The 19,597-nt window shown below is 40.3% G+C and overlaps 1 protein-coding gene across 2 annotated transcripts in view; it reads right to left on the bottom strand.

The window, feature by feature from the left end:
* The window catches only part of SLIT3 (slit guidance ligand 3), a 473,506-nt gene that overhangs the window by 433,152 nt on the left and 20,757 nt on the right, over positions 1-19,597 (bottom strand). For both annotated transcript variants that reach the window (XM_083871948.1, XM_083871949.1), the window contains exon 3: positions 17,133-17,204. In XM_083871948.1, the coding sequence (XP_083728074.1) occupies positions 17,133-17,204 (72 nt within the window). The remainder of the gene's footprint in view (positions 1-17,132; positions 17,205-19,597) is intronic.

Here is a 19,597-nt window from a genome sequence, read left to right as displayed (position 1 = left end):
AGAAAGCCACCAATAGCCTAGGAAAAAATCCCAATTACACCTCTTATTTCTCTTCCTGGGCTTCAGAGAAAGGCCATTAAGAAAGTCCTCAATACAGAAGTATCAAAGTACCAGACAGGATGTTTTTAAATTCCAAAAAAAAGAGACACAGACGTGTTTAAAGATTATTTAATGAAAAGACCAAATGTTCTGAATGGTCATTTATAAGCACTGTTTCCTCTGGTTTGACAAAGAAGCGCCAAACACGGATGAAATGCAGTGGAATAGTTCCTGACACATCATTTGACAAGAACTGAAGTTTATCCTCACCTATCAGTATCAGTTCTAGGACAGAGAGGGAAACTTCCAGTGCAGAGTGAAGCAAACAAGAGGAACACCAGCACAGGGATGGAGCTGTGCTCAGCAGAGTGTAAAGCACAGGCTGGGCACACCACAGGATCTGCTGGGTGCAGCCCCTTCCCACACCCAATGATCCCAGGAGAGGAACAGAAATGCCCCCTGCTTGCCTAAGACCTGTTACCATCCCATTACTGCAGAAATCTCAATCCTGTCAGCTGTCCAATTTTAATTACAGCAGTACTTTTGATTTTATAACAAGTATCTTGGAAATGGCCAAGATACCCATATAACAGTGAAAGAAGCCAACAGTGAAATAAAAGCAGGCTGCAAGAAGTTCATAAACAAAACAAGCCAGAATCTTGTAAAATGGTTCTGTGGACATTGTTCCTGGGCCTGTACTTTATTAACAAATATTCCTGGTTTTAAGTTTGTGACTTAAAATAGAAATAACATCAGGATATACCTGGAAAAAGAATTTAAATCCAAGCCAGTTCTGCAGCTGTAACTGCCTACACAATGGAGGAATGACAGGTCAGCTCTGTGAATTTGAACAGTAGACTTCAATTTAACAGAAAAATACCATTATCAAACCAAACCCCTGGGACTGTTCAGACTGGGAATGCCACCTGGGATGCAGCACTAAAAGAATCCCTTGGAATTGGGCAGTTCCCTGAGGCTGGGAGCACAGCAGCCCTGCAGCCAGGACTGTGTGCACACACACAGCACCATCCAGCAGCCAGGTACACCCAGGGGCAAGAGCAGGCTGGGGCACAGGGCCAGGCAAGGTCTGGTGCACATTATTTGACCTGGGACTGCTGGATGGGAGTGCAGCTGCTCAGACTCCAGTGTATTCCAAACTGGATGCCTTACAGCTAATAAGAGCTACAAAGTATTCCGGGAATTCGGAGCGCTGGGCAGAATGATGCACAATCATCTAATGCCACGGAACAGATTAGCTCCAGTGCTGGATCACAGGCAGCTCTGGATGTGCACAGCATGGAGCCCAGACTAATAAAGCCTCCTGGAAGCTGAAGAACTGTGCAGAGAGGCTCTCCAGGAGTCATATCAGCTCTGGCAATACCTGCATTGAGTCAAATTTATTAACTCTGATTAGACACATGCTGGCTGTGCAGTCAGCAATCTCCACACACTGCAGTCCCTCCATCTTCCAGACTCCTTTAACCACTGCTGTGCACAGGAAATACAACCTGGCATATTCTGTTTTGTTAGTCTGCTCCTCATGTCCCCAGAAGTGACCCAGCAGAGCTGACCAGGCACCAAGTGCACACAAAGTCCTCCCTATGCCAGCCAAGGGTCTGCAGGAGCCCATCCATCCCCCCCAAGGCTGCCATGGAGACCACCACACCAGGACACTGCTCTCTCACGAGGCTCAGACTCACCCTGGTCCTGCTGGAAGATATTTAGGGAGCTGCAAAGGATAAAAGCTAAAAGCCCATATTTCTGTCTGCAGGAATTCAGTGTGAAAGTCAAATATTGCTACTTCTGAAATTATTTTATATCACTCGCACATCCTCAATAATGGATCCTTACTCATTCTAATACTGGATGTAGACTTCTATTCTCATATAAAATTAGTACATAAATGCCTGTACTTGACAGCTTTATCAAGTTACAAACTGTATTTTCTTTCTTTAGAACTCAAATGCCCTAAAATGCAGATTTACAGAATTAGTGACCTTTCTAAGCCCATACATACAGTGCTGCCCTCTGGTTTATTATGTTTTCTTTAGAGCAGCCCCACACAGCATCAAACACACTGTTCCAACACAGGACAAACACTTCCTCTCACCCCCCAAATTATTTTGGTCATATAGATATAAACAAGAACCAGTTTCTCCCCCTGCTCCCTCAGCCCAACTGGGGGTTCCTGTGTCCTGAAGGCAAAGGGATAGAGGGAAACAACCTTCCTGTCAATCACAGAATATCAAGGGCCCTTAAAAAAACAATGGAGAAGTTATTAACTGTGAAATTCCTGCCTTCCTGGCTCCAACCAGGCTAATCATATTCCTTCCTCTGTCTGAAGCTGGGATAGGAGAGAAACTTAACTATTAAGATTCCCCTGATTATTTAAACACGGAGTGAAAAGCAACCACTGAAGCCTGGAAAGAAAGAGTGCTACCTGAATAGAGGAAGACTGAAGATGTTTATCAGGTCATTCTCTGAAACAAATGGAGCAAAAGACCTACACTTTAAAAAGGTTATTTTAATATTAATTATAATTTTTTATTTATAATTAATAATAATTAATAATTAATTATATTATAAATATTATATTTTATATTATTAATTATATTATAAATATTATATTATATATTATTATAAATAATAATTAATAATAAATAATAATTAATATTAATTATAATTTTTTACTTTATTCCTTTTTTTCTGGATAATTTCTGAGTGAATAAGATCCCCTCAATTTTGGTAGGAAAATGTTCAATTTGCTCTTAATGCAGAGGATTAAGAAACTTTCTGACAGAGAAACTTTCTGATTTCAGCTGTATCCCTGATGCTCACACCAGTGGAAGGGTCACATCCAACCCTGGTTCTGTTGTGTCATGGAGCTCCACTCACAATAAGAGCAAAGAGGAGCTAAATTTAATCTCCATTGAAGGCATGATCAGCATAGATGGAAAAGAACAAAATGCATATGGAACCAGAACTAGAACATGGCTCGACTTGCAGCTATTTTAATCTTTTTGTAAGAAGAACCTAAACCAGATCCTTTGCTACTGCAAATGAAGGAGAAGACATTCCAACAATCCTGCAGTGTTCCATCCCTCACAGGCAGAACACCCCTTCCTTCTCAGGGCTAATATCACCAGGGCAAGGCTTTGGAAGGTTCAGAAGAATGTCAGGGTTCAGAAATTCAATTAATAGGTAAAAAGAACAATCAGACTCATGCATTTCTTATACAATTAATTTGGATATTATGAAAAAGCTCCAGTGCAATCACAATCCTTGACTTCTCATTCATTTACATACAAGGTGTATAAGGAGAGGGTCTGAGCAGAAACATCAACAGATCACACCAAATCTAATTGTAGCCAGTATTTTGAGACAGAATATTTTCAGCTCCATGTTTGTTCTCACAGCTGCAGGACAGTTTTACTCTGAGTTCCTTACTCTGTTCCTTACTCTGAATAAGGAACAAATCAGAGATAACCCAAACTCCCTTTTCTGCAAAGTTGCAGTGAGCTGATGCCCACTCACTCCATGAGAAATTTTCTCCTTCCAAGTCCCTTCAAAGAGACACTTACCTGCTTCCCATGGACTATGGAATCAATATGAAAGCCCAATGTAAAAGCAATGCAAGTATTATTTATTCAACTTGGCAAACTGTGCAGTTTTCCAATGCAATTTAATTTCTCATCACGCCACTGACTCAGTTTGAAGATTTTGAATACTGTAACATCAGTTACTTCAGGCAAACTGCAAATATTTAAGGCCTGAGCAGAAATCACCAAGTTTACATGGCTATGGAGGAAAAAAGCAAAGGGCCTGGCTCTGCTAGATAATCTCACAGCAAAATCTCTTCTGCACATCTTTGTTTTTCATTTAAAATGTCTTGCAGTATTATATTAACTAATCTTACCGAACACATTCCACCCAGAAGTTTAAGCTGATACACAGACTCTGACTCAAACCTGACTGTTTTATTATTGCCTTCAAATAGAGCAATTATGTGGTTTTAACCCCACAAATGTGTGTGATACCCATCAGCCATCAAATCCTGTCTGCCTTTCTACTGAGCATTGCCAGCTTTGACCCAAATCAAGGTACTTCATATTTTTTCATTAAATAAATAGCACTTGGTTCCTTTCCACACAAGTTCAACAACTTTCAAGTTTAACATCCATATTCACATTGCTGCCTATTACACAATTCATTCTCCAACAGAAAAATCAAAACTAAGCTTTTAATTTTTTTAAAAACGGCAGCTTTAAAGAAGGAGTCCTGCTACTTCAGCCTTTAATACGCAGAAATTATCCAAGTAACTTTGGGTTCACTCCCCAGAGTGACCATTTATTTTATTTCACACTCAAAACATCTGGGCTTCCCTCTTGACAATAAGCAAGGTCCTTTTTTCTCCTTTCTTGTCAAGGGCTCTATGGCATCATCCCTGGAGTTGTGGCTCAGGGAACATGAGGCAGCTGAAAGAGTTTCTACAAGTTACTCTAAGGAAGAAGTGGTTACATCACAAGCTTGGGCAGAACCAGTAAGCAATAAAAATGACTTAATGCATAAAAGACTGGAACAGAAAGACAGGAGTTACTGAACTCCAAGGAATAACTACGTTTTTCTTGGGAAGCACAGGCTTGGGAAACAAGAATAGGAGCAGAGCCAATTGCCTGCAATGGTTTCACCAGAAAATCCTATTAGAGTCAAGAAATACATTGTGATCATTAATGTAACTTCTCCTTTGCTCCATATCACTTCCTCTTGGTAAGGAAAAACAGTCAAGATGCAGCACCCAGTAAAAAAAAGTCAACCTTATCCATTACTTTCTGTCATCACCTCTTTATATTACTGCCCTAGGAAATAAAGCCAGATGATCTATAATGGAATTTCAATAAGGGCACCAGGAGGAAGCCCAGGACAACAATATTACAGGATTATGGTGTGGGACAAATGAACTTCTTGATCCACATGATGTGTTATTTCAGAAGCTTTTACAAGAAACTGGGAGAGATACCACTGCAAGTTGCTAAGGGACCATATTTTGAAGGAAAACAGTTTATAACAGTTATAACTTTGAGATCCCTTATTTCAAACTTAGCAGGCTGGGTGGTCCTGGTTCACATTTTCAAAGCTGTCACAATTAATAACCTTTATTACCAACTTCTCATTAGACAGAGAAAGATTATCTCCCCTCTCTCAGAAGTGCAGAGTACATGTCTGTGCATTTCAGCAGCACAGGAACTGTGTCTCTCTAACACTTCATAGCTTTCAATATTAGAATCCATTATTTATTTTTTGTCCTAAGTATCTCCTCATATGAAAAAAATCTGACATTAGGATGGAGGAAAGAACTACACAGAGGGTCTCTGGGTAGGAACAAACTAGGAACACTGGCAAGGGAAGCAGGAGGAACAGGTTAAATTTCAACTTTTCCCTAAGACAACCTGAAAAAAAGCAAATGTCCTAATTACATTCCCATGATCATCAAAAACTGCGATCAATGCCCTAAAGTGATAGAGGAATGGACAGAAACCTTAGTACCAACCTAACTGAAGATGAGAATAGAGACTCCTAAGTGTCAGTGTTTATTAATGACAACAGCACCAGCAAGAAAATCTTTTAAATGCAGAAGAGACAAGCAGAGGTGTATGGCCAGTTTAACACAGCAGCAAGTTTACTTTAACTCCTGAGTTACACACTGAGTATAGTAGATTACACCTGTTTGCAGAAGATTTAACGTACAAAAATTAACCATTTCTTTGAACCATCATTCGAAGAAGCCAAAAAAGCTTGAGCCACAAACCCTCAAGCAGAGATGGTCTCTGCTGAAGCTGCTTCTCAGTTTCTGAAAAGCTTTTAGAAAGTCCTCCTCTTTCAAATCTGAAAAAATTAGGAACTTAAACTTTCTAACTTCAAAACACCCACACAGAATGATAAAAGCAGGTTTACTTTTTCCTTACTCCACTGACTATCATGAAGAGAACAGGAACATAACCCAAGGAACACAATCTACTAGAGTACCCCTAAATGTCCATAACTTTTAATATTTCATCATTTTTTGTAAAGACAGTAACATAGACATGACTAAACCATTTTTTTTCACCACTGAGTAATCTTTCCAGGCCAGAGCTGAAAGCCTATGAAGAAGGGAAAAAATAAATTTTAGTGTTCACATCTCCAAGCCATGATGCCTGTGTTGACAAGCCTTAAAACTTTATATTAGTATTATTTCCAGAAGTCAGAAATTTCTGTGAAAAATTAGCAGGAAAACTTATAAGTACAACTATTACAGTAATTTTTAGCAGAAGAAACAGAACCCTGTTCCTGTTTGAATAAGGCAACACCAGCCCTGCTCCCCACACCATCCATATATAGTAAGGAATGCTTGGGGAACTGTGGTGCTCCTTCTCCCAGGGATCTGTGCCAAGCAGAACCAGGAAAAAAGGAAGACCTGCAGGATCATCCTGCTGAAATTTCCTGCTGAAATCAAACTGGATGCTTAAAAAAAGGGTTCATCCTCCCAAGCCAATGGAATAACTACAAGGAAATGATGAAGTGGCACAAAGAGCACCACACTGCACACTTGAGTCCAATGTAACAACCAAAGAGCCAATACCAACAAGGTATTGCCCTATTCAAACAGATCAAACAGAAACAGCTCTCAACTCCTCTGTCAGCAGTGGGAATTACCTGTCACAGCTCAGCCAAAGGACATCATCTCCTGAGGAAGCCACAAGGGTAAACCAGCTACAAAATCCACCTTGTCTAAAAGCTGAAAGCGCCCAATTTCTGTCATAATTCCTTTGATCCACTCCCCTTTCCCAGAAGGTTCTCACATGCAGGGATCAGCTCTTCTGAAGTGTTTCAGTACCCAGCAGTTCCCATTTCTCTTCTGCTTTCCTGATATACCACAGGGTATCTATTCCACTCAGAGTTACCAAATACAAGTATGAAAACGTACTTGCAATGTCCTCTCATGTTTTGGGGATCCTCATACTAGAACACCTTGAGACAAGCAGAAAGATCCAGAGAAGAGATTATTATCTCTGAGGAACTGAGAACAGAACACTAACATGAAGGTAACTTAATAACTTCATGTTACAGATTGGTTTGCTCTGCTCCATGTGGAAGGAAAGTGCAGCTTGAGGGGAGCTCCAGTTGAACAGACACAGCTGAAATGGAGCTGTGCCACAGGAAAAGCAAAGTCAAGACTGCACTGATCTGATCCATGACAGAGAGACTTCAAGATGTATTCATGTGTTCTCCAAGAACAAAAGGAGGTTAAGTGCTTTGAGTCATCACGGTTTCACTCAGGAGCAGGATTATTTAAGGATTGCTGTGCTCAACAGCACAAAATTCAGCCAACACTTATGGTATTTCTGGGACGGCAAGCAGCATAATCCTTCTAACATGAGGAAGCTCAAAGAAGCAAAACCCTTTTGATGCAATTATTTAAGCTAAATAAAGTTCACCCAAATAATTCCAGACCACTGATGCAGCAGTTCTTACCCAACAGTAACACAGACACTTAAGCATTTCCTACAGATCTGGGAGAAATGACTGCTAAATCCTTAAGTGTTTTGCTTAAACAAATATCCTCATAAATCTTCATCAAGTATTTAAAAAAAAAAAAAACTTGCTAAAATCAAACAAACAAGCCACAGAAAAGAATAATGTTTAAAAGCTCTGCTGTAACATCCAGTGCTGATCAGCTACTCCCACTGAGTTATGGCTGCAGTGGCAGTGTCCTTATTCCACTTGCTTTGTAACCACTGCTTTCGGAAGCTCAAGAATCCTGTGGTTAGAGGACCTCTTGTCTGCATAAATGAGACCCAAATTTGTTTTTCCACGAGTTCTTGTGGGTCAGTGACCTACTAAAAAAACGTTTTTGATGAAATCAGGTCCGTTTATTTTCATGTTGTTAAAATAAACCTCGTTGTTTTGTGGCCCTGGTCAGAGGTACTAATGCAAACCAAACCCTCTCACTGAAGCATTGCATCCTGCTCCTTGCTCCTGCCCTCAGCCTCCCCTGCACTTTTCCTGTGTTTGGACTCCTCCTGTGCTGGCCTATTGACAGAGCTGCTAATGGCTTCCCTAAGAAAAGAAGAACCAATTATTAATTTTATTTTTTTTTTAATACTGTTTGCAAAAGAAATAAAAGGTTTGCTCTTGGACCAGCCATAACCAAGAGCTTGGCTGTCCAGCAATGGCTGGGAAATGTATAACTCTCTAATTATGGGCTACAGACAGAGCAAGCCATGAAATGTGATGGTATCAGTGCCCTCTTAGAGTCCACAGGACATAAACACAGTAATTGGAAATTATCATTTTTCCAACTGCACATACCCTGTTAGAAAATATCACCTCTGCACACTTTCAAAGGAGAAGTGGCTTCTTAAAACCATTTCATTCACTGAATAGTCCCCAAAGGGTAAGGAAGTGACAGGTACTGTACCATTTTAAAATTTATTTCAACAAGAGTCCCATTAAAATAAACATGGAAATTGGGTTACTGGACAAAACTCACAGATGAGGAAGAGTGGGAGGGATTCATCTTTGAATGCATTTATAACTAACACAGGCTTAATTTTTTGTTGGTTGGTTTTGGGGGGAGGTTGATTTTTTTTTTTTTTTTTTTGCTAAATAAAGATGGTCCAGCAGAAACCCAAAGCAGCAGGTATCACAACGCATCAGCTCATCAAGGTTCTGTGGCTCCTTTTCTGCCTGTTCTTTCCATTTCAGCACCAGACTGCAAGGACAAGCCCTACTCCTTACAAGGTACTCATCAACAGCAGAAGGATGAAACTTTTACCATTTCAGAATGTTTGTGCCCCTTACATCAAGAACAATCCCAACAGGAGTGTTTGGGGTGCAGGAACACACATTATCACACCTACAGCTGACACAGGGAGCAAGTTTTGCCAGGCTGACTGGGGAACTGATTTCCTCAACTCATCTGCACCTGCTTTCTCAGTCCTGAAACTCCACCTGCATCAAATGCAGATTTTTTTGGCGAATTGACAGTTTGCCTTAATTCCAATAGGGACATAGGAAAAGGAAAAGGCAATTTTTAGGTTTTTCTAAATGGATCTTAAGAAATACAAAATATTCTCAAGCACACGACCTGTATTCACACTACACCAGCTCACCTGTGCAGCAAAGGCACGTATTTCAATGCCTGCAGTAATGCTTGATTAATTTCAATAAAAACTAAACTTGTGCACTTTAATGTAAAGGAAAAAAAACCAACATCAAGATCCAAGGCACAGGTGCCTCTCATTTGAGGTAACACCCTGATCAGAGCTCATGGCACAGCTGAGCACTGCTCTTGTTCCATACCCAGCACCCACAGAATGACAAAGTCTCCCTCCAAAAAAAGTCCCAGATATATTTTTTTTTCCTGATTCAGCTTTTGCTTACTCTTCTATAAGTCATGTTCCCAGAGATGCTTCTAAAAACCAACTGACCTTTTCACAATGTGGTTTAAACTACTGAAATACCTAGATCAGAACCACAGACAGCTTTATTAAGACACTGAACAGGACGGTGACAAACACAGACTGGGGGCATCTGAGAATGACCCAGGTTTTGCTTCTAGAAGTCATTTCAAGCTTTTTTTGTTTGTTTGTTTCACCACAGTCTTACTCCACCAGTGATCTATACTTACACTTGAACCACTGTGTCTCCCAAAAAATAAACAAGTTCTACCTGCAAGCCCCTGTTGGCAGGAGAAGGTAAACACTAATTAATCTTGAGATACTGAGGTATGGACATTACAGAGGTGTCTCTGTGTGAATATAGACCACTTGGTTATTATGGGGCACATTTATATTGCACAGTATTCAGTTTTAACCATGAACAGAATCCATATTATTAGAGTTTTAGTAAAAAAAAAAAAATAATCCATTTTTTATTTGGCTATTCTAAAAAAATAACATGAATTCTCTAGTTTCAAGATTCTAGTTAGCTCAGCCCTGTGGTAGATCTTTTGAAGAAAATTCAATGAGTTGCTAGGAATAATTCCTGATAAAACTGGTGGCTACAGATATGAAATCAACAAAATTTAAAGAGAAATTCACATTTTTTGGACTATAAAAGTGTGAAGCTTTAAGACTGTCTTCATTTTGGGATGTGCACTTACTGCTTACGGTAAATATGGAAAATGATTTATCATTCCCAGTCACTACCATTGTACTAAAGCCAAAATAAGAGAACATTTTTTCTGAAAGATTAGTAGAAATGACAGAATACTTTATTCACCATGTGAACTGGGTATATGAACTAGGCCTTACTGGAGTATTTTCTCCCATCCTCAACTGCTGTGAGACTCTTGACTCTATATGGAAATGTATGTACTAGACATCCTGCAACATCCCCTTGCAGAAAAAATGACTTTTTGTACTGAAAGCTGCAAATCCCCCTCCTCTCCCAGTTTCATGGTGATTGTATCGCTGGAGTGTGGGAACAGCAATGAGAAAGCTCCTTTAAATAAAAAAAAAACCAATAATCATTCCTGACCATATCTGATACATCACTTACACAAAGCACTGACATTTCCCTAAATTACTGGCACTTAAATAGTGTAAGAAAAATACATCTCAGTGAAATCTTCCAGAGCAGCCAGTGCACAGTATTGACAGATAAGTGAGGCATGAGCCACATCCTGGGAACATTTCCTTTGGCTGCCTGAGCCAAGAGCAGCACAAAATGCTCAACCAAAAGCAATACACAATTAACGAGCTCCTTTCTTCCTTCCAAGAATTAACGAAGGTGAGCTGTCAGCTTGAGCCAAGGTGAGACTGATACAATGTGGTTCCTGCATTCCTCTCCAGTGCCTGACTGAAATGCACTGCTCCCATTCAATCTGTCAATAGCCATTTTACTATTTTATCCTTTCATTTGTAGACACACACATTCCCCCATATAGATCCCCAAGAGCTACTCTGTCCTCATCACTGGTTTTGTCCTGTGTGATTCTAAAGGTAAAATATCAAGCCACCTTTTGCATCTTGCAGAGCAGCTCCCATCATAGCTCATGAATAACACTTGTATTTATGGCATTATAAAATATGTATTTACTATAATTTTATCTTCTGGTTATAATCCACATTCCTCAGAGAAGCTACTGATTTTGCCTAGGTTTTGTTAAGCAAGTCTTATAAGAAACAGGAATTTTTTACTGGTGACTTGACAGGTCTCCTTTAAAGTCAGATATGCAGCCCAAGCTCCTGCAGGGGTGAAAGGCAGCTGGAAGTCCATGAAACACCTCTGCTCCAGGCATGATGAAACAGCAGGGCTTGCCAAAGCACCTCAGCCCTCTCCCTGGAAAGGACAGCATAGCCCTGACACTCTAAAGATGCTCAGCTAGCTCAGCAGGGACAGAATTAGATTCTGAAAAGAGAGGCAGTACAGTTTCTTGCAACAGGTGAAAATCAGCAAATCTCCACTCCTGGGAGTGACTTCAAGCCCAGGCAGCTGCACATCCCCTTCCCAGCAGGGCCAGTTTGCAGCTGCACACAGGGAAGGATGGATCACCCTCCTCCACACCTCTGCCAGCTTCCCTCCTGCCTTTCCCAGCTGGATGGGGGGTTGTATTTCACAGCCCTGGGTGGGGATGCCTTTGATGGGTCTGATTTGTGCACTCTGCAGGAAGGGAAAGAGAACATCCCTCCAGGGTACAATGGAGAGGAGATCCAGCCTCCCTCCAGCCTCCCGGTCCTGACCCAGCAGGATCAAACCCTGCAACTCTGGGCAATAATATGAGGAAGGAACTTGTGAACATGGAAAGCTGCTACATGAGAGTGTTGCTGCTGCTCTATTGCTATTCAGGGTCAGAAAACAGCAGATGAAGGAGTGATGATAACATGGCCCATCCTTTAAGCAGCAAAATCTGCATTACAGCCCCTAGAAACTGCAGACCCACACTCCAAACCAGCACGATTCTTAGACAAAGTAGTCAGACTCTACCCATGCAAGTTAAAACAATTAGTCCCTCCAAATAAATTCATGTATTTTCCATGTAAATTCAGAGATGTTGTATGAAAGGGAAGCCCTGAACAAACCCCCCACTTGAGAGTAAAAACAAATGGAAAGCAACTTGAATACTCAAGACATTCTGCAGCACCAAGTGCTCCATTCTCCATGACTGTCCCATCAGCATCCAGGAATAAAACCAATAACACCCTGTCAGATACTCCCACCCAAAACATTCTGGCTCATCACGTTGGACTTCTCACAACGTAAACAGTCACACAGACTCATTTGAAAAGCAATGCTAATTTTGCTTGAAAATGCAAGGTGAGAGAGACTGCTTTGTCACATATTGGTTACAGGACTTCTTTTTTTTTAATGACTGGAATAATTTCTCAGAGGACGTGGGGAAAAAAAGTTATGAACAATATTAATTAAATATCAACCAATATCAATAAATATTACTTAAATTTGCAGGCATCAGCCAATGCAACAAGGAGCTTCGTGTTCTTTAGCTCACAGCTGCAGGCAGCACAAGAAGCACTAATCTGTCCTTCTAACCCGGAGACCAGAACACACCTCCAAGTGTCACAATCTGAATTTCAGTTTTGTTTATTCTTTGCCAGCTCCCATAAAGAGTGGTTCAGTTTACAAGTGGTGTTTGATAGAAACTGTTTTCCTCCATTTACAAAAGTTGGCACCACTGAAATCCAGACTGTGACCTGGGATTAGCCTCCTCAGGACTTTATCCCTGCAGGTGCTGCAGCGGTAATTCTCCCCAGGAGCAAAGTGCAGCTCAAGTTTTCACATATCCCACACCCAACTCCTCAGGAGCCAGGGGGATGCTGCTGTCTTTGGTGTGAAAGTAGAGCAATCCATCAGTCCAATGTGCAGAGACACCTCCAGCTCCCTGGGCAGTCTGGCAGCAAACCTGCTACTAAACCAACTCACCTGTGGTAGCTGGAGCAGCAAGAGGGAAACATGCAACTGATAAAACTGATTAAACACCCAGTCACAGCTCTAAATCCATTTTAGGGTGTCTTTGCTCTCCTGCATTTCCAGATAAGCATTTTATGAGCATGGATTTCCAACGGGATGTGTTACCCACCACGCCACAGGAAAATGGGCACTGGAATCAACAAGGCTTTTTTTCCTGTCAGGTTCCATTGAACTGTGTGACATCCTCACAGATCCATGTGGCCTCTGAAATGTGCAGTGCCTGCAGCTCCAGCAGGAACAGCCCAACTGCAAACCCTGTGTAAACACCACTGGCTGCTCCGTGTGCCAGGGATTGGCTTTTGTTTACAGCAGTGAAGAGCTGCCCAAGGCTTTCATTACTTTCCCAGCCACTCTGAAGCACCTACCAATCTCCCCATTCAGCACAGTAATTGTGGAAGATGCTTTTTGTATTACATGATTTATTTAAAGCCTCTTCAATGGTCATTTATGAAATCCAGATTGTGAAGCACCGCATAACAATTTATTCTTTTTCTTAGCAGCTCTGGTCACTAACAGCAATTTTACAGTGCACTGTGCCAGATAAATACACTTCAATACCTCAATCGAGCATTTGGGAAGCTGCTTACTGAGACTCAATGCACAGTAGCATCACTGCAGTTAAAAATCAAACGTAATTCCCATTTTGACCTCTGTCTTCACACACCCCAAACCAAAACCATACCAGGGTTAAAATCTGGATTCTAGCTTTTTGCTGTTTCCTTACAGCTAATTATTTTTCCCAACTTTTAGGAGATTTGATTTGGCCACGCTTATACATTTTTCCCCCCTCCCCTAAACAACAAAAACAAAGTTTTAGTGTTTTCAGATGTTGAGATCTTTTATGCCTGCTAAAGACACTAATTTGAGTAGAAAGAAGCAGCCATCAGCCAAAGTCCATTCTTTTGAAGATTACGGAGCTACGTGACAATTTCTGGCAGTTGGCCGTGGAAAAGTCAGGATCTGCTGGTGTCTTATATCCTGCCTCGTTTTTCACACAAATGTGTGACATACATCTGGCTCTGGGAGAAATGTCAGTTCATCTTTCAGGCCACCACCAGTTTGCCTCTCGATCCTCTCGGCGTGTGAAATTTCATCATCATTTATCTGAAAATCCCGCATGGCATTAATAGCAAGGCGTAAAACTGAAATGCTAAAATCCAAACTAGGGGTCAGCTACCTCACCACTCATCTTTATGTTCTGGAATAAAGCTACAGAATAAACCTTGTTGCAATAAAAGCACTGGAAACGTTTGGGCTTTTCCACTGTGGTGAGCACCACTGGTCTTTCTCAGGATTCTGGATCTTGGGATTCAGCAGAACTCACACTGAACTGAATTTTCCTATGAGACAATGAGATTCCTGCACTTTCCAAGTGCTGAGTGCAAACATGCCAAAAAAAAAGAAGTGGCTTCTACCTTCCACTTTCACAGTGCTTCATTTCTCAGCTTTGTGCTGTCACTTTAAGACACCCCGCAGGGTTATCTTGTTCTTTCTTCAACTGATATGGCCAAATTTTATTGAACCAATATTCAATTCTGACAATATCCTCCTTTATTTGCATTTTAAGCCCTAATGTCCCACAATTAAAAATATATATATATATCAGAGTAAATCCAGATAACTGGAGGGCCACCCCCATGGCATATTTGGCAGCAGTGGGTATCAGCTCTAAAAACATTTTATTTAAAATTTACTTTTACAGGACACACATCAAACAAAAATTTGCTAATTTGTGCAGATAATAACGATGCAAGTGCTTCAATGTCTAGACAAGTGAAAATAAAATGAGCTCCAATATTCACCTGAGCTGAAGCCCTTTGAATGCTTACCATGAACAGAGGAGTGGAACATACTTCCACTGTTACTTTGAATGAAAACCTTTATATGTGGTATTTTGCCAGGAATAGAAATTACTCCTGTTCTTTAAAGTTTGACCCAGCGCAGCTGCTTTGTTTAAAACTAAGTTAATGATTACTTTTGCATCCACTTCAATAGATCAAAAAAGAACATTATTCCAAAAATCGAAGCAATGTAAGTGATTTTTATTTGTTATTTGAAAGAAATTAAATGGAAAAAAGCCAGTTTTTTTTTTAAATGCAACCAACATACTTTCTTCATTAACATTTTGCAATGTTTGACAATACTTAATAAAATAGCTTTAATATTACCTAAAATGTTGCCATTTAGCCTTTGTAAGTTACGCCAAACTTTCCACAGCCCCTTCTCCAAAGCCTACTGACTCATAGCTAAGAAGCCAGATTTATAGTTTTGCCCTAAAAATGATTTAAGCTAAAATACCAAAAAAGTTGCGAGTTTCCAGACCTCCCTTTCATACTACATTAATTTAGGAAATATTTTAATGACAGGCAATCCTAAAAGAGAAGCAGAGATGCAGTATGGTTAACAGGCCAAGTTAAGAGTTCGTACAGGGAAGGAAAAAAAAGTTGAGACTTTCAAACATCACAGACTTTAAGAGACACTATTAAAGGTATCAGATTTCCTGCCTTCTGCTTTCACAATATATATTGTTTTCAGTTGCTGGCAGAGCAAGCTCTGCAGAAACACAACACACAGATGACACTTGAGTTTTGTTTCTGGCTACCAATGGCCAGCACTTCTACTGGATGTTTTTCAAAACTTTCAAAATTTAACTACGTGAACCTTTATCTAAATATAGACATGAGAAAATTACATTAATCTTTATCTAAATATAGGTAAGAGAAAGATTTTTATATATTTACACATGTATATAAAATGAGCTGAAAACTAGGACTGGGTAGTTAGGATACTGACTCTTCAAGATGATAATTAACATGAAAAAACTATTCTACAATGTCAGGCTATGTTTAATTTTAAAAAGTTAAGATAGGCTGTTGGGTTTTTTTTTTTTTTTCTGAAATAAATCAGCTAAGGCAGAACTCTGCACCTGAAAGTGCTTTCTAATTGAATATAGGTGAAAATCTGTTATAATCAGAATTCAAAACTCATCACCCTTATTGCCATAGATGGAGCTTTCTGATTCATGACAAAAGTACTGGGTAAATTAATTTTAAATGTTCAGTGCACTCATTAAACAACTCAAATGCAAATCTAATCCTGAGATCATCTGAAACAGCTTTAGTACAGCATTAGCTCAACACTCCAGCCTTCTCTTAAATAATTGCTAGTGGGCACTTAACTCTTGAAAGCTGCTTTAGAAAACATCAATGGGAAAATAACAAGTCCTACAAGAAATGCCTTGCAGATAACAGTTACCAATCAAGCATAAAGAGCCTGCATTCCAAACCAGCTTGTGATATTGTTCTGGTCACCTACCTCTAAGAAAGAATAATTCTCCAAGGTATTTCAGCTTTACAGAGATTTTGTTCTGCTCCCACCATAAGCAGACAGAATTAATGATGATAATAAGGAGCACACTCGGCTAAGAGCAGCAACTGGATGAAGAATTAACTCTGTCCTTTTTAATATTTAAATTTATACTCCTGCAGGGCCAGAAGTTTCCTGAAAACTGATTCCAGATTAAGAGATATCTTATAGTCACCTTCTCCAAAAAAGAGAAGAAATTAACTTAATTAGTATTAAAAGCAGAGGAAATCTACAATCCATCCTCCACTAAGCCTTCCATGGTACCCTGGAATCCACTGCTATCTCTGCCATTATCCTCCTTCAGAGGAAATGAACCCAATCAGAAAACTAAATATAAAGGCACTTTTAGAAATACTGTGGTTCTCAAAGGAGAAAATTGCAATTTCCATCTGCATAGACATATATAAAATACAAAAATATACACTAATATGAAATTATTCTTAAAAAGAAAAATCCTTCCCCCACATACCAATTCTAAGACTTGCCCAGATAATGTCCTTTTGATAATGTTATTGAGACTCTGCTTTCACTGCCAGTTCTATTTTCTTGGCAGCCACTCTACATTTTATTTCAAGTATTAGCTATCATGTAATACAAATTCAGCTGTGTTTAAGAGCATACTTTAATTTAGGCAGGTACTCATCTCTCTCTCTCTTTTAAAGTCAATTTTATTATCATTATATATTATGGATGACCATTAACAGTGTGGTAGAAAAATCTGTAGCTTTTCCACAGGTGTAAATACAGATACTCACAGTCGCTCAAGTTGTTTCAGATCCTGGAAAGCTCCACGTTCTATCACACTGATCTGATTTTCTTCCAAGTGCCTGCAAATTCCAGAAATACCAGTTAATTTTAACAAAATATAAAAGCATCGCCACTTCTCTTCAAACATTATCAAAATGCTTTTCACCTGAGTATCAACACCAGTTTTAACTGGAGATCATTAAAATAATCAGGGCAGAGGAGCCCATCCCAACTGTTTCTCTTGGGCACTAACAGGAAATTGGCTCCAAATTTTCCTCCTGACTTCTGCATTTGGTAAATATTTTTGTTCCCAAACACTTGTAACCAAATTTTGCTCAGAAAGGTGCTGGTCTGGAGGCTGGCAGTTACACCCCTGGGACATTTCTAACCTTTCTGGGATATCTGTGTGCCATAACTGAGATAATTGATTTCTGCAGCCCACAACAGGCACACACACAGTGACAATGTATTTTTTTTTTTTGTCCAGACTCCGTTCTGTGCTGATTTCTGGCTTGCTCTGGAGCAAACCCTCTCTCAGTGCTCCAAAGGGGTTCCAGCCCTTGGGAACAGCAGCTGTGGGACACAACTCCCCACAGCCCCCCTGTACAACAGGGTGCAAAAACACTTGGGACAGGTCCAGCTTCCCACTGGGGCTGATCCTGCTTTTCTCTCCACCTGACACCAGCACTGGGACAGGATACAAGCAAAGGAGACTGCTGGATCTCTGATTTCCAGTGTGCAGGGGATGACCGACATCCAGAAATGCCGAAATTTTTGCCACAGCAGAAATGCTCCTGACAGGTGAAGTGGAAGGCACGTAAGAGATTCCAGCAATCTCATCTGAGGTGACCTTTCCCCTCCCTCCAGCACACACCCATTCCTGCCTCTGTGAGAGCACTCATGCAGGGACTAAACACCCTGAACATCCTGTGTAAACACCTCTGAACAGTCTGGACTCTGTGGAGACAGGGAAAAACACTACTCTGGCCTGTTCAACAGCCACTCCTGTGCCCTCAGTCCTCTGAGGATACTCAGAGCTGTTTGACTGGAGAGGAGCTGAGGGCACAGACAGCAAGAGAATATCCTACAAATAACACCAAGAAATGAAAATATAAAACTACAAAACTCAAGCACATGAACGAGAGTCACATTGCTCAAAGGACAGGGAGGAAATGTTGTGTGAGGATAAGGGAAAAGGATGAAGCTGTAAGGGATGAAAGGAAAAGGTGCACTAAGGAGTATTTTGAATGTGTGGTGTTTGCTTGAGACTGGAGGATTATTTTCTGCTGTGCAGGGCTACAGGTTTCCAGGTCACTCGTTCCTAGTCCTTATTCTGATGTGTGCAAACAGGACTAGGCTGCCTTTCTAGAAACACTGGGATGGGCTGCAGACTTCTGTCTTTTCACTGTGCCCCTCAACAAACAGGGTAGGGAGGAAAAAAAGGAAAAATTGGGGTTTAGTAACAGAATTATGAAGAGACTGTAAAAGAAACCAAAGAAAAGTTAGGGAAAATCTGAAGGATATTCTATTCCAATGACTTCTGTGGCAGACACCACACTATTCAAAGTCTGAGTAAATGAGTTACATAAACCTGGAATGAACACAGGACAAAAACTCCACGTAAAGATGGCAGTTGTACATTCTGGTTATTCCTGAAGACATAAAAGACTGCAGCAGCATTAGGCAATGTCTGACACCATGAAAACCCAACCAAACTGAAACAACTACTGGCATTAATCTAGTATAGAACATGTATTTTAATAGACTCCCAAAATGGTATTGACAGTTGGGATGGGAGCCAAGGAAATCTAAACAACTCCTCTGCTAGAGAGGAGAGAAACACCACGAGAACAAAAAGTCTTCCCACAGATTTGAGGTGTTTCCTAAGTACATGACAACTTGTTCACAAGTGCTGAGGTAGTAGGAGAAAAGACTCACCTTTTTCTTAGCAGGACTTAAATATTTCTTGAATTATCACTAAAGAACTGTAACAGTTCAACAGTTGCAGCTTTAAGGGTTTGTTTTAGAAGATACTCAGAAGAAAAGTTTTCATCACTAACTCAGTGGTGCTGTTTGAGGTTCATGTAGAGGAGACAGGAAACCAGGAATGACAAAGTCTGCAGACTGATGTTCAAGGCCTATCTACAGGTATGGGAAAGCTCTTGACAGATACTGAGATCACAATACAGCACCACCTGAAATCTTTGTATTTATGACTGAAACACAAGAGGTTTCCTTGTGTTCAAGTTCCACAGCTATTCTTGATCAACTTAATACTGTGCAAAATGCTGTTAATGGGACTGACCCTCACAGTGGCCAAAATCTGCAAATCCTATTTGCTATTGTCTCAATATAATTGATTTCTGCATGAGGGATTGTAAAGCAGACCAAAATCTTTAGCACAGGACTTATTCAAAGCCAGTAAGAAACAACTGAGCAGCTCTGAAACTACAGCCACTTGAGTGTAGAACTA

This window comes from Zosterops lateralis, assembly GCF_965231275.1.
Source record: "Zosterops lateralis genome assembly, chromosome: 14".
Taxonomy (NCBI): domain Eukaryota; kingdom Metazoa; phylum Chordata; class Aves; order Passeriformes; family Zosteropidae; genus Zosterops; species Zosterops lateralis.
This window is presented reverse-complemented; position numbering and strand designations above follow the sequence as displayed.